General features: G+C 35.2%; 1 protein-coding gene across 4 annotated transcripts in view; it reads right to left on the bottom strand.

Annotated features, from left to right (window-relative positions):
• LOC127863473 (uncharacterized) overlaps positions 1 to 15,911 on the bottom strand; it is a 100,629-nt gene that overhangs the window by 67,123 nt on the left and 17,595 nt on the right. For all 4 annotated transcript variants that reach the window (XM_052403020.1, XM_052403016.1, XM_052403017.1 and 1 more), the window contains exons 3-8: positions 15,639 to 15,801; positions 14,466 to 15,254; positions 9,516 to 9,638; positions 6,040 to 6,149; positions 3,167 to 3,348; positions 406 to 507 (exon numbers count right to left, since the gene is read on the bottom strand). In XM_052403020.1, coding sequence (XP_052258980.1) covers positions 406 to 507; positions 3,167 to 3,348; positions 6,040 to 6,149; positions 9,516 to 9,638; positions 14,466 to 15,254; positions 15,639 to 15,801 — 1,469 coding nt within the window. The remainder of the gene's footprint in view (positions 1 to 405; positions 508 to 3,166; positions 3,349 to 6,039; positions 6,150 to 9,515; positions 9,639 to 14,465; positions 15,255 to 15,638; positions 15,802 to 15,911) is intronic.

The following is a 15,911-nucleotide window of genomic DNA, read 5'->3' as shown; positions in this document are numbered from 1 at the left end:
CAGCAATTAAGCTATAAAATGTATGAAAGTTGATCAAAAGATGAGCAATATGACATATAGTAAAACAGTTTGGCAAAGCTGCAGACCAAGCCTCAATTGTTTATTTAAAAGTAAACCATATTATGATTATAAAGCTACTTATTGTACTTTATGTATTCACGTACTTGTAAAAGTAATAATGTAGTCAATAACATTAATGTAGAGTTAATTAAATGAATTTTATTCATAAAATATTAGTACTATTAGTACTAATCATTCAAATACAAAACTGTATAACATTAATGTGATTGACTATATTAATAAGGTTGGAATAACCGACATATAGTTGTTTTACATCATGAAAAAGTTCCATCAACTTTTTGGGGCAAGTGAAACCTCTGGCACTGCCATCGCTAGGCAACATACTTAGAGAAAATCTTCCAGCACTGGTACTCAGCCAACAGCATGTCTGGGTATGTCAGGTGGGGAACCGTCCTCCCAGACTCCTTCACTACACATGCTAACGTCCTTAAAAAATAACTTTGAAATAAAATTTTTATTTATCATTTGGCAGGTATAGAAATCATCTCTCTTTAAAGCTTATTACTTTATAAGTAAGGGGGGGGGGGGGGGGGGGGGGAGGTCAAACATGACCAAGTCAGACATCATTGTGGTTTATCAAGGAGATCATAGCCAGAGTTCATCATGTATCTATGGACATCACAGGTATGTAATGAACACTACTATTAACAAATAAGTACACGAAAGAAATGATAATTATATAATTAAAAAAAACTTTGACAAATCAATCATTTGAGTTATAAATAATCAAAATAATAAATCTTTACAGTAACTGTGAAAAGAACTTCAATTCTTGGTAAGGAAATATATAATATGAGATTTATACTTATATAAATTACTTCCCTTGAAAATAATTGTCTTTAACAAATCTCTATTTTTAGTAGCAAATAATTAAAAGCCACTACTGTGACTGTAGATTCACCACTCAAAATGTGCAGCTCCATGAGATACACATGCATGCCAAATATATAAAATGGCTATGTTCAATATTGAATAATTATCTCCCTTTAAAGCTTATTACTTCCCTTAAATGTGTATTTTTTACCGTAGACCTTAAAGGATGACCTTGACGTTGACCTTTTACCACAATGTGTTTGTCAGAAACACAATGCCGCCAACTGCGCCGCTTTGATTTATTTAACAAAAATATATATGTGGGCAGGTCAGATAACTATGTCCATTTAAAGCTTATTACTTCCCTTGACTTTGTTTTTTTCGAACCTAGACCTTGAAGGATGATGTTCACCTTAAAATTTACCACTCAAAATGTGCAGCTCCATGAGATACACATGCATGCCAAATATATAAAATGGCTATGTTCAATATTGAATAATTATCTCCCTTTAAAGCTTATTACTTCCCTTAAATGTGTATTTTTTACCGTAGACCTTAAAGGATGACCTTGACGTTGACCTTTTACCACAATGTGTTTGTCAGAAACACAATGCCGCCAACTGCGCCGCTTTGATTTATTTAACAAAAATATATATGTGGGCAGGTCAGATAACTATGTCCATTTAAAGCTTATTACTTCCCTTGACTTTGTTTTTTTCGAACCTAGATCTTGAAGGATGATGTTCACCTTAAAATTTACCACTCAAAATGTGCAGCTCCATGAGATACACATGCATGCCAAATATCAAGTTGCTATCTTCAATATTCAAAAAGTTATAGCCAATGTTAAGGTTTTAGCACCACGCCTACGGCTGACGGACGAGCTGGCTATGACAATAGCTTGGGTTTTCTCTGAAAACAGCCGAGCTAACAATGAAATTGCATATAAATCCCACCATATTGCTAGCTGGATACATAACGCTTTTCAAGGTGTTGTGCGCGCATCGGGCAATGTTCAGATTAAGAAATAACAGCAAACAGACTAGTGAATTCAAATTTAGATTTAATGCAACATGTTCACTTTTTTTCCTGAAAACAGGGGGATAGTGGAAGTAAATAAATGTTAACAATAAACCTGCTTTTTCTTTTATTTGAATAGTCAGAATCACTTATTCAATTTTTCTTGGCTATTATGTTTTCATATGCAGTTAAGAAGAAGAACCAACGGTCAATTCAGGGCTTAACATTAACCTAAAAACCAACTTGCCAAAGTACTTAGAAAATCTACTTGCCCTGAACGTTAAGCCACTTGCCCAAACATTAAATATCACATTAACTGTAAACCTCATATTTTTTTATAAAAACCAAACAATCAAGCTCACGTGATGAACTTTTTTCATGCGTTTTTATAGATTCAAGGCGAAAAGTAGTGCACCCAGAAATGAACGATGAGCTCTTGTCATCACTGTACTGATCACAGGGTTTGCAAAACATTGCTTCTAACGATTCATCATATTTCAACCATTCAAAATCACTTTTCCATTTTGGTAAAAAGTTGCGTTTTCGCTTCAATTCGTATTTTTTTGGCACTTTCTAATGATTTTCTGTGCATTTTTCAGACTTACAGTTACTTGTAAAGCCAAAGCTAAATAAACTAGACATTTCTCGTCTGCTAGCAGTACTGTAAACAACATGTGAACCTTAACAAAAATGTCATCTCAATTGACGTAAAGCAAAAGATTGTTGAAAATGAATGTTGCAAGATATGAAATATATATATACAAAAGCTATTTGTTGGAATTTTTATAAAATTTAATAATTTGAGTAGTTTTCTTCGTGACTGAAAACACCAACGATATTATTTGTAACAGAGTAGTAATGAAAAAGATAAACTCAATAGCATTTGAAAGCCGATGTTTGGAATCGCAAGCCATTTACAGCGTTTCTAAAAATAAGTTTGGAAATGCCTACACACCATGCGTAGTTTGTTCGGACTTTCGCAAACAACAATCGCCGAGGTAAAATCGTGCACAAGTCAAATCGTTTGCGATTATTTGTACTTTTAAACCACAGAAACACACATTTTTCTTTGTTCTTTTTTTCGCACTTGCCCCGGCGGACAACTAGATTATAAAATAACTTGCCCGGACCCAACTTTTACTTGCCAGGGGCAATCGGACAACCGTTAATGTTGAGCCCTGCAATTGCATTATATGCCTTAAAGCATCTGTTAAATTATAACTACTTTTAATAACTCACAGTTTTTACTTACATTGTCTGAAAGATGTCTTGTTGTGCCCCAATGGCCTCACGTTTAAGCTTCGCCCAGGCCATAGCAATTGGATGCAAGAACGAGGGGTCCTCCGCCAGTCCCCTCACCACAGCAGCGGTACCCAGCATGAAACTGTGCCCATGCTGGTGAGACTCAATATGGAGGTCGTACACTTCAACTTTCTTTTGAGAAAACAGATATGTGCTATTATAAACCCTTTCCCGCTCAAATAGCACACTTTAACCCCTTTGCAGTCTCTTAGAAAATCAACTTAAATTTAGAACCTTTTCCAATAGATTCAAGTGTTAAAGGCATTATTTCTAACACTAAGATACTGATGAGCAGCAAACAGCATAAGACCTGAAATGCCGCGAGTTACCCGAAGGCTGTTCTGGTTTGATGCTGGTTGCACAAAGGCATTTCCACTTTGCTTTAGAGTCAGAGTGTGAAAGTCTTAATTGATTAAAAATGAGCTGTTAGAACTTATTTTAAACCTTTAACATGAAACAACAAACTCTGTAATTAAAAGAGTAAACAATGCAACAGCGCTTCCGTTAGTGGACGTCCGGGCATAAATTACGCCCGAAAACGGCAGTCGTACGTCCATTATGCAAATGGTGGAAGTCCCTTGGACGTCCGATAATCCGCATGTGCACTATTTTCTAATACACAACACATACAAATGTCAACAGTTAATCGGGTTATTCAGACCATTAACTCCGCATAAGAGCTACTGTTTTCAATGAATTTCTCAGCGAGTGGCCAATATTGATTTTTCCAGCTGTCAATCAAAGTCTTCTTGGTAAGCGCATCAGCCAATCGGCGCTCAGGCAGTCGAATACATGCTCACCCCACGTGAAGCTGTATACAATAATATTAGCGACCTCTGCGTTACAAAGTTTTTATTCGGCAATCAAATATTTTAGCCCACGCTTTCCCGAGGAAGAATGACGTTATGTTGTACATGAAGTTTAATTTTCGCATGATTTTCACCTGTACACGAAATACACAAGATATGTTTATTTGTTGCAAGAATTTTCGTAACTTTCTGTGAATAATAAAATCTGGAAATGATTTTGGATAACACATTTGATTATATGCATTTGAAAATGAGCAGTCTGCAAAATAAACCCATCGCCTGATTGCCAACGCGATGAAATCTTGGCTCTGGCAATAGAAAAATTGTCTATCGATCGCCTGATTTGTGATAAAAAAATCTGAAAATACAGTTTGGAAATGATCTAACATGTAATCAATGCACGAAAATTCGTTCGCGTGCGCGATCATTTGCGAAGGAATTCAATAGTCAGCATTCCGGAAATTTTTGCTCGTTATCAATTTTCTGCGGTTTTTTATTTATTTATTTCCAATTTTTTAGCAGATGGTACTGACATGAACTGCAACTGACGAAATATCTCCGCTAGTTTCCAAAAATCTTAAAAGTCAAATGTCGGCCATCTTGAAATATTTTAAGAATGGATAAGCAAAGTAAAGTAGTGCAATAGCATATTGTAAAGCAATATGTTAACCAAATTATATATTGATTACGTATTAAATGAGTAGTTGGTTTTTATTTTCTGCAGTCAAACGATATGCACAGATTAATTCATGTGCAAAACACGTACATTTTTTCGGACAGTCGTTTTCGGATACAGTATTTGTCGTCGATCATAATTTACATGTAACATTTTAAATTCAGTCGTTGATTTGTCATAATTACTAAATATGAACAATGCTGTATGCTCTTAAATCGCGCACATGATTAACGCATGTTCAATGGGCATTCCCCCATCCCTCAAGTCAACTTGCGTAAAATGGCGGACGTTTGCAGAAGTCAATATTGTCCGTATTTTGATTTTTGAAAAAAGAAATCATAATAATACTTGAGTATCGGGTATTAGATAGAGTTGGAACATGAACGTATATTAAAATTCTAAAATAAAATCGGGACTTCAAAATTTATGTCTGGGACGTCCAAAATTTTAGGCTTGAAAGTCAGGACTTCCAACTTTTAAAAGCTAACGGAAGCGCTGATGCAATAATTAATTAAAAGATGTCAGAATAAATCAAAGGCTTATTATCAACTTTATAACCATGTTTAAACAAATTCAAAGACTGTAATGTGTATGAAAACCACTTTCTTACAAATCTTTTCAATTATGTGAATGATACCAGGAACCTCTGAAATATGAAGTTAGCTTTGTAGTAAACTTCTTCATAGCCCCATGGTGTGAAAAAAAAACACAATGCAACCTATTATTATATCAAAACAAGGCTATTGTCAAGCAATATGATCCCCTACCGGCTCAACCATTGTCAGAAATTCCACCATTTTTAGAAATTATTCTTTTTGGGTTGCCATAACAACCACAATTTTTTGACATAGGAACAAAATGAAATGACGTGCATAATGTCCATATTACCATCTATCCATGTTGCAAGTTTCATGAAAAAATATTTTAAGAAATTTTAAAGTTAACGCAGGATCCAGAAAACCACCATTTCAACAGTATTTCTAGTCTATTTGTTGCCATAGCAACCAGAATTTTTGACGTAGGAACAAAATGAAATGATGTGCACAATGTCCATATTGCCATCTATCCATGTTTCAAGTTTTATGAAAAAATATTAAGAACTTTTAAAGTTATCACAGGATCCAGAAAAGTGTGACAGACAGACTCACAGACTCAGGGACAGACAGACGCACAGAGCGCAAACCATAAGTCCCCTGGCCTCCGGTGAAACCAGTAAGGGACAATAACCAATAAGAATTCAAACTTTGCCCATGGGGTAAAAGAAGGCTATGTGGTTTTTGCTTAGAGAATGGCGCCATATTCAGACCACTAAATGCCTTGAGAAAAATGTCTGGGTACCTGTCCCCCAATGGGCAGGAGGTCAAAGGTGGCCTTGGTGATTGCGTGCAGATGGGAGTACAGGGCCTTGGAGCGCAGTGTCCTCATAGCTGGCAGCAGCAGACTGTCCACTAAAAAATATATATAGGGAGAGACTTGCATGAATAAAGTAGTTATAGATGCTTAATGACATGAATACAGTATTTGAAGATATTAAATGGCATGAATAAAGTATTTGAAGATATTAAATGGCATGAATAAAGTATTTGAAGATATTAAATGGCATGAATAAAGTATTTAGAAATGTTAAATGACATGAATACGGTATTTGAAGATGTTAAATGGCATGAATACAGTTTTAGAAGATGTTAAATGACATGATTAAAGTCTTTGAAGATGTTAAATAAAACGAAAAAGTATTTGAAGATGTTGAATGGCATGAATAAAGTATCTGATGATGTAAAATGGCATAAATCAAGTATTTGAAGATGTTAAATGGCATGAATAAAGTATTTGAATATGTTGAATGACATGAATAAAGTATCTGACGATGTTAAATGGCAACAATAAAGTATTTGAAGATGTAAAATGGAATGAATACAGTATTTGAAGATGTTGAATGGCATGATTAAAGTATTAAATGTTTAATGACATGAATAAGACATTTGAAGATGTTAAATTGCATGAGTCAGGCAGTTGCAAATGCTCAAAAACAAAATGTAAGGGATTTCTAAGAACAACTTTGCTGATTGTTGGTGTGGACAACAGTGCTTTCCACAAGATTTTTGTCAGGCGCCCCGGGGCTGATAGTGGTTGGGGAGGGGTGTCTCCTCCCGCCGTAGATTTAAAAAAAAATTAACGTGTCAATTCACGTTCTGTGGTGCGTTATAACTCAAAGAAAAACAGCGTCAAAAGAAGTCATTTGGTGCGCTATGGCTCTTCAAGAAAATCCCCCAGTCATTAAAAAATATATATAATTTTTTTAATTGTTTAATTGTTTTAAAACTTTCCCACACAGATAGTAAAATTTTGACTCAAACAATTCCCCAATACATCCGTTTCAACCCGACTCTATTACTGTATACTAACTACTTTTCAAATTTCTATTTATTACCCGATTATCCCATTTACTCCGTTTTTATAAATCACTTTCTGGTAAATATTTACGATAAAATCTCTCAATTATTTCTTTAACACAAACCTTGCCGTTTTTCTATAGTATCAAATAAAAAAATTTAAGTGACTATTTATAGATTTGATAAAATATTGCCTCTGAACATGCGTCAATCCCCTGACCTGTTGTGTGCTTGTTAACACGCTCAATACACACACGCTTTTCTATGCAAATGACACAACATTGTTTATGCTGCATAACTTTTGCGCTCTTTTTAATTGAGAGAAAGATTCGACACAAAATAAATTTGCACTGCTAATTTGAAGCAAAAATATTTAACGTTGCAGTAAAATTTACATTTGGAAGCGTGTTTCGGATTAAAAACGGGTTAACATCGACTTACAGGAATGAGTTTCGGATAACAAAATTAAATATTCCCATTTGAGATTTCAGCAAATAATAACAGTTGCGTTATGAATTCAACGATAATTTTTTTAAACACTTTACGTGTGGAATTAATGTTTTGACGGAATTATGCATGAAATACACGTGTCCACAAGGATTACGTCCGGTTGCCATCATCAGTCTTCTAGCTATCGATTATCGGACGAAACATTTACAAGTTTGCGTAATTAATTCAACGAAAATTTGTAAAAGCGCATTACGTGTCGAATAAATGTAAGAAAAACGAGGTGAATCATTTCTTTAAATGGACATGATGAAATATACATGTACTGGAATTGTTATCACATAATTGTAAACGGGAGTCATTTGCACAACTTACTCGATATAAGTATTAAGTAATTAATTGTTTACCACTTGCAATTAATTTCTCGTATTAATTAGAGTCATAGGTAACACTTGTTTACAGTAAAAAGGTGTGGTGATGATGACCGAAACCGTCTTTAATGTACTGTACTGTACTAATTACCAATTTTATATTACGTATATTACGTAAATGGTACAACTTCTTGCTAATCAAGCTGCGATAAACTCTTACTTCATGCCCGATGTCAATCAAAAATAATGGTTGATAGTTAACCCCGCCCTCATAAGCATTCGTGTAACCGATTGGACGATGAACATCACAGTTTGACGACTGGAAAGTTACCAGATACATCCTTGTCAGCATTTAAATGACTAAGTAATGTGGCTAGAATAATCGATACGCGCTTCGTGCTATTCTCTTATCAGTGGATAATCCATTACCCTATGTGGTGTTTATGGCGATTACTTGTGAAAGTAGGTACCGAGTGCTTTTTTAAAACAGGGAATATTGATACACTGATAGAGAAACCTTGATTTGACGATCTACACTTTCTTTTACTGAAAAATACACTTATCTGAAAATTTCAAGTGCCCCGGGGACTCTGATTTCGAAATTCAAGCGCCCCGGCGAGGGATCGTTAAATGGCCTATGGAAAGCCTTGGACAATGGTTGACGATCAGTGAAATCAATGTCTATTTTGAAGGTTCTTCTCCACTTCTCTTCCGACATGCAAAATAAAAATTTGAAGACTACTAAATGGCTCCCAAGGGGCCACCGTAGTAAATCATATTGGCATTATGTTTACCGCACTCATTCATGCTCAACATTGTCATGTCATGTAAGACAGTGTCACTGAGATGTTTATCCTTCTTTATAAAGTACCCATAACAGGTACTTCCCAATTGATGAAAAACTAACAAAATTCCCAATTAACATCTGCACACTTCCCCAAAAGAAGGAAAATTACGTCAATGTTGTTCCAAAAGTGGATTACACATATCTGCAAGTGAACAAACAAGAGCACCGCATAACGGGTGCCATGCTTGGCTACAGGTGCAGTTTTGAATAAATGAAAGCTTTCAGATCTTTAAAAAAAAAATAAAGGTCACAGTGACCTTGACCTTTGACCTAGTGACCAAAAAATGGGTGTGGCGTGTAGAACTCATCAAGGTGCATCTACATATTTAGTTTCAAAGTTGTAGGTGGAAGCAATTTGATTTAAGAGCCAATGTTCCAAACCGTAACAAAATGTTAAGGTTTTAGCACGATGAGGATGGCAAATGTCGGACGACGAGCTGGCTATGACAATACCTAGGGTTTTCTCTGAAAACGCTGAGCTAATAAAATGAGCAATCACACTTAACATTTCAAGCAAAAATGCAAGAACATGAATATTTGAATTGGTTAGGTGCAATTTGTATCAAGCAATTCAAAAGACTCTAAATTCCTAATCTGAAGATTTCATAAAACTTTACCGATTTCGGGGTTTAAGCACTAATTTTTCCTAGTGTAATAAAGTCTTAAATAAGCACATTGTTAACATGAAAACAGCTAAGAGAATTCGAAAATAATATGTTTTGCATCAATTTGAACACAACTTTTAAAATTACATACATAAGAAGGCTGCGTAGCTTTTGGTGGTCTCTTTTAGCATGGGTACAGCTTGTGTCTCCTTCAAGGTAGTAATGTAGTCCTCAGAAGCCGCTATAAGGTCTTTTGCAGCCTGGCTTTCCTCTTCTGTAATATTTAAAGGGACTGTCAACCATGACGACGTAGAAAAGAAAAGTGGTAAAATACCGTTTTTTTATAGTTATTAGTTTATATTGATTAAAATATCACGACTGGTATATTACATGACATGAAAAAGGTTGTTAAGTTTTCATATTTTGAGTATACTTGGTAATAAATTTTACTGGGTATGTCTACCAGGTAACAGGCTGTCAAGTGACCTTTTTTCAAAAAGTAGGAAAAAATAGGAACTACTTTTGCAAGAAAAGTAGGAAAAAAGTAGGAACTTTTCCCTCAAAAGTAGGAATACATAATACTTATTTTTTAGACACAGGTCCAGGAAACATAGCTTGAAACAGAGCAGGAGTGCCATCACATGTTCTGTATGGATACCCACTTGAAGCTACCTTAAGGGCCCAGAAGATTTCAGCCTTTTGTACCTGTTCCTTGTGTGATGGATGTACTTGCATACAGATAGATTTATCCCCACAACCCTGAGAGCCGCTTGGCTTTTGGGCACTTCCAAACAAACGCTTTTGTGAATGATCATGCATGTATTTCATGTTTTCCTTGTGTTTTTATCCATCTGCATGACTTATAAGTTGATTAGCACCAGAATTACTACAAGATGGACTTCATTCAGACAGTACAATATCTTGCAAACTCATTGCCGGTATCTCTCTTGCACCATGATCCCAGTGTTTTTCCACTGTTGTCCAACTTCTCCATCCATGAAGGGTTAAACTTTGTTTTCCCACTAGGAATTTTAGCACTTATAGTGTATCTATGATAATTAAGTTTCAAGCAAAGCTACCCTGATAAAGAAGTATACATGTAATTACATGCTGTTCATTTTGGTGTATCATCAAATAAGTGGTTAGAGGTCTTCTGTGTATCGATATAAAAATGGTAATTATATTGTGCATGTTATATCCTTAAGCAGAAGACCAAATTTATTTAGTGATACAACAACTTGTTGAACAAGATTAATACTTGTATATAAAGCAGTGTAAATGCTCTGCTACAGCTACATTGTGAAACCTTTAAATTGACAATAGGGTGCAGTTATAATGACTTAAGTTACATTCAAAATGACTGGTCATTGCAGAGCAGATTATGCAACTGGAGATAGGACCTTATCACCTGACATCTTTTATGACAGCATTGATTGGGCAATGAAACAGTTGCACTACATTGTTTATTCCACTTTCAAATAATGGCTTTTACATTATTGATGACTTTGCGGGAGTGTAATAATGCCGTTTAATAATTTTAATACTTCGCTTTAACACCTTGAAGTTATGGCATCATTAGACAAGAATTGTGTTTGTCCGAAACACAATGCCAACTATTGCGCAGCTTTGAAATAAAATTTCAATATATCATTTGGCAGGTTTAGAAATTATCTCCCTTTTAAAGCTTATTACTTCCCTTGGATTGTATTTTTTAACTTTTGACCTTGAAGGATGACCTTCACCTTTCACCACTCAAAATGTGCAGCTTCATGAGATACACATGCATGCCAAATATCAAGTTGCTATCTTCAATATTGCAAAAGTTATGGCCCATATTAAAGTTTTCGGACGGACACACACATACAGACAGACAGACAAACGGACTGACAGTACAACTGCAATATGCCACCCTACCGGTAGCATAAAAATGTATCAGGGCATTTAGGCTCTGTGCATTTATCTTTAATTACTAAACATGATGTACCTATGATATCAATAGAACATCATATCCGTTGTCATGTAATACAGAATTTATTACGTTATATTTGTAAATGATGAAAACTCGGCAAAGCATCAGTTTTAACTTTTTTCCAATAACTTGTGTAATAAATTCCATATTACATAACCACTCATACAATACATGTATCTCTATATCTCTACATTCCAAACAGCAATATCATGTAAACATGCATAAGGTTTGGTCAAATTGTTGTCAATGGAAACAAAATAAAACTGGAATAAACAATGGGTTCCCTCAGCTCTTGCATCACTGGGAACTGTGTAAGGTAGTGAAGTCTGCAGTGTACAAATGCTAAGGAAGTAAACAAGGCACTATTGTTACTTCAAAAAAAAACTTGTCAATAATTTTTAAAGTTACATAAGAAATAAATATTTATGCTCCTGAAGAGGTGCTAGCAGACAGTCAGCATGGGTTGTCAGGTCTCATCTAGATGAATGCACATTAACAGGGATACAGTCATGCCATAGATTCATTCATCCTGCAAGTTTACTAAATAAACTCTTTAAAAAAAATAATTCTCCATTGAAAATGAAAAAGTAGGAATAGTAGGAAGATTTGGTAAAAAAATAGGAAAAAGTAGGATCCTGATGAAAAAGTAGGAAATAGTAGGAAAAAGTATGACCGCTTGACTGCCTGACTGGTAACTACCAGTTAACTATAAATAACGCCAGTAGATTTTTCATCATCGTCACGTGGTAAACCCAGGAATTCTAATTGAGCAATTGTATATATCCAATGAAGAAAATGATCAATCTACTAGCGTTATTTATAGTGTGTATATCGTTATGTCACCTATTTTTGCGATGTACTTTCGATTTCACATCGCAAACTTTTATTACCAAATATACTGAAAATATGAACTTTTTTCAAGTAATGTAATATACCAGTTGTGATATTTTAATCAATATAAACTAATAATTGTAAAAAAAATATGGTATTTAGAAATATTATTTTTTCGTCAATCGTGGTTGACAGTCCCTTTAAGATGCTTCGTTTAATGTACATGAGCCTCTGTGATTTGGAAAACAGAGCTTAATGCGAGTGCACAAAGTGTTGTCCCAGATTAGCCTGCGTAGTCCTCACAGGTTCATCAGAGATGACACTTTCTATAGAGACTAGATATAGGTTTAGAGGAGTTTACAGTGGGTTTTTATGGCAATTCGGAGCCGATATTCGGCCTCATTCCCCTAAAAAAAGAGCATATATTTTCCCCCCATTTAAAAAAAAAAATTCCTGCCAGAAGTTTAAAAAAAAAAATTTTTTTTTTTTTAGAAAGAACTGTCTCATAATCATGATAAATATATCTCAACTATATTTCATAAACAACTAACAAAGTGTATAACTATAATTTATATTATTTTGAATTATTATAAACAGTTGTATTAAATAGTTTTTCCCAAATCAGTGGACTTTTTACATTCATTGCATTTTTCTCCCAAAATGGCAAAGAAAAGGACTGATGTATCTATATTGTGTCAATATTTGTTGATGAAATTATTTCAATTTTGTCATTTTATTGATAAAAAATACTCAAATTTGCCATTTTATCGATTTAAAAGATCCCAATTAGACTCAAAATGACTAAAAAAACTGAGACTGTGCATGAAGGCTGAACTGTCTAAAACTTATGTTGAAAAAATCATTGATATATATTTTAATATTAAGAAAAAAGACAAAGTCATTCAGCTGTGAATATTATATTCATACAAACATGTGTATTAATATAATAACAAGGACTGTTTGTAAAACATGCATGCCCCCCATATGGGCTCTCCGTTGTAGTGACAGCCATTGTGTGAATATGCTTTTGTCACTGTGACCTTGACCTTTGACCTAGTGACCTGAAAATCAATAGGGGTCATCTGCCAGCCATTATCAATCTACCTATCAAGTTTCATGATCCTAGGCATAAGCGTTCTTGAGTTATCATCCCGAAACCATTTTACTATTTCGGGTCACTGTGACCTTGACCTTTGACCTAGTGACCTAAACTACCCAAAGCAGGGGGAATTTTCGCGGTGTTTCCCTTTTGGGGGGGATTTTTTACTTACTCTCTAATTATAACATTTGTACATGTTTGCACTATATTCATTGCTTTTTTCATAATAGTATGTTTGACAAGATTAAATTAAAACAGAATTGAGATATAATAATCAAGAGACGTATCTATCTTTATTTTTTATTTTTATTTTAGGGGGAATTTTTCCCCCAGAAAGGGGAAAAAAGTATACTTTTCAGGGGGGGGGGGGGGGGGATGTGTCCAAATTTCGGCCGTGGATTTGACAAATTGAGGGCCCTGGTACCTATGAAGTTTCATGATCCTAGGCCCAAGCATTCTTGAGTTATCATCCGGAAACCACCTGGTGGTCGGACCGACCGACAGACATGTGCAAAGCAATGTACCCCCTCTTCTTCGAAGGGGGGCATAAATATCATGACATACAAACAAGTGCATTTTAAATTTTCCCCTTTTCCTAAAAAACGACGCATTTTTTCCCCTTTGGACGGGCCCTGCCACCATTCCACTGTAAGTTTAAAAAACACTGATCCTAGACTTACTTTACACAAACAATACAATCAAAGTGTCATGCCTGATTATTATTAACCTGCAACACATGTTAATCTGGGAAAACACTTAACGCAAATGCATTTAGCCCCACTGTCCCAAGACCTCCTTTTTCAAGAAGTTGTGATACCAAACTCAACACACATGAATTAAGCCAATTTTACCATAGTTTTCATAGATTGCACTAAAAGCTAAATTATTCAAAATAGCAAATGGAATATTTTACCTTGCTTAACGTTCATTAAAAAAAAAAAAACGAAAAAACTTTCTACAACTGAGTTTGTTTATGTGAATTTTGGATTTTACAAATGTTCTAACAAATTATGCAAAAAGTAAGTTCCATAATTATAAACATATTTTTTAGTTCTGGAAAAAATGTTATTAATGAACCAATTTCAAAGTGCAGTAAATCAACATTGAAATAGACTTTTAATGTGGATATTCAATAGGAGTTCAATAAATAATGTTTGTCAGTAGAAAATGCAAAATGACAAGTCTTTAAAAAAATATTTTACTTGATGCCATCGTCGTCTCCTTGACAATATAGGCAGTCAACTGCAGTATTCTAGCGTAGACACGAAACTTCATGGTCGCAACTGTTGTCGCGTCATCTAAACTCATGCTTGATTCAGAGACAGGGTATGCTTTGGTCACCTTCTGGACTGATTGGAAGACTTTGCACAGGGATTGAGCAAACCATGTGTCTTTGCCCAGCCTGTTGCTGATGTTGGAACAAGCCTGAATCATCAATATGATGCAGTGAGAAAACTGCACATTCTCCACGTAATTGACATCGCTAGATTGTTCAAATGAGTCCAACTTGGAGCACAAAATTGAGGCCAGTTTTGCCCCTTCATTTAGATCCCTAGTGTCGCCTGCTGTCAGTTTGGTCAGAAAAACGGTCATGTCTATCACTTGTTCAAGACCTGCCATATATGTGAGTCCACTGAACAATCTCAGGCTGAACATTATCTCAGAGATTTTATGGAAATGGGACAATTTCAAACTTGCTTGAAGAAAGGAAACATGTACTTGTAACACCATTGTAGCTAATTGAGTCTTTACACTTTCCTTCTTATTGTCTTTATAAAGATTGTTCAAACAACGGGTACATTCTGTGAAGAGTTTGTAAAATGCTGTCAGAACGCTGTCATCATTTACATGTGGAAAGTCAGTGGCCGTACTTGCATAATGCTTGCAAGTGCATGACACGAATTCTGAAACCTTGGCCCACTTTTCAGGAAGTCTAAGTGCACACATTATTGATAGATGCCTTGCATGCAGGAGCTGGCAATATTCTTCCACTGAAAAAAAAATAAGGACACAATCATTTAAATTTTAAGATTAATAAAACAGTGTTGATGCTAAATCGACCCCACATGAGCAATATAAGGCATCAACTAACTTACCAATATAAAACATGTATAGGGTGTTACTATTTGTGAAAGAATAAACATTTTGAAATTTCTGATGGATAAGTGTTCAACAAGTAGTACTTGACATATCATCAAATGTTGTAATTTTGGACCTTTCTCTCATTTTGAAGGCAAAACAATTTAAAAAAGGTAAATGTAGACCTTTGACCCCACATAATAGCCTCGGGCATGGCTAAAGTCCGACTCTTAAACCCGGAAAACAACTACATCAAAAATGTTAACATCACTAAAGCAGTCAGAACCATTATCTACCTGTTTCTACAGTCTTGAAAATCCGTGTTGCCCCATTCCAGAAAGCGGCGTAGCAGTATTCAGCAACATACTTGCCCTTCTCTGACTTGGACAGGTCTAGGGACTCGTGACTCACCATTTGTAGCGCCAGGTCACATAGCTCCAGCTGCTGGCCGAAGTGCTCCTGAAAAAAAACACTCAGGGATTTTTTCACCAGCTTGGGAATGAGGCCTCGGCCCTTCAGTTTGGGAACATTTTCTTTGTTTTGACTAAAATTGGGAAATTAGTTTTGTT

Source organism: Dreissena polymorpha, unplaced genomic scaffold (genome assembly GCF_020536995.1).
Source record: "Dreissena polymorpha isolate Duluth1 unplaced genomic scaffold, UMN_Dpol_1.0 chrUn009, whole genome shotgun sequence".
Taxonomy (NCBI): domain Eukaryota; kingdom Metazoa; phylum Mollusca; class Bivalvia; order Myida; family Dreissenidae; genus Dreissena; species Dreissena polymorpha.
Note: the sequence above shows the minus strand (reverse complement) of the source record. Positions and strands in the feature narration are given on the sequence as shown.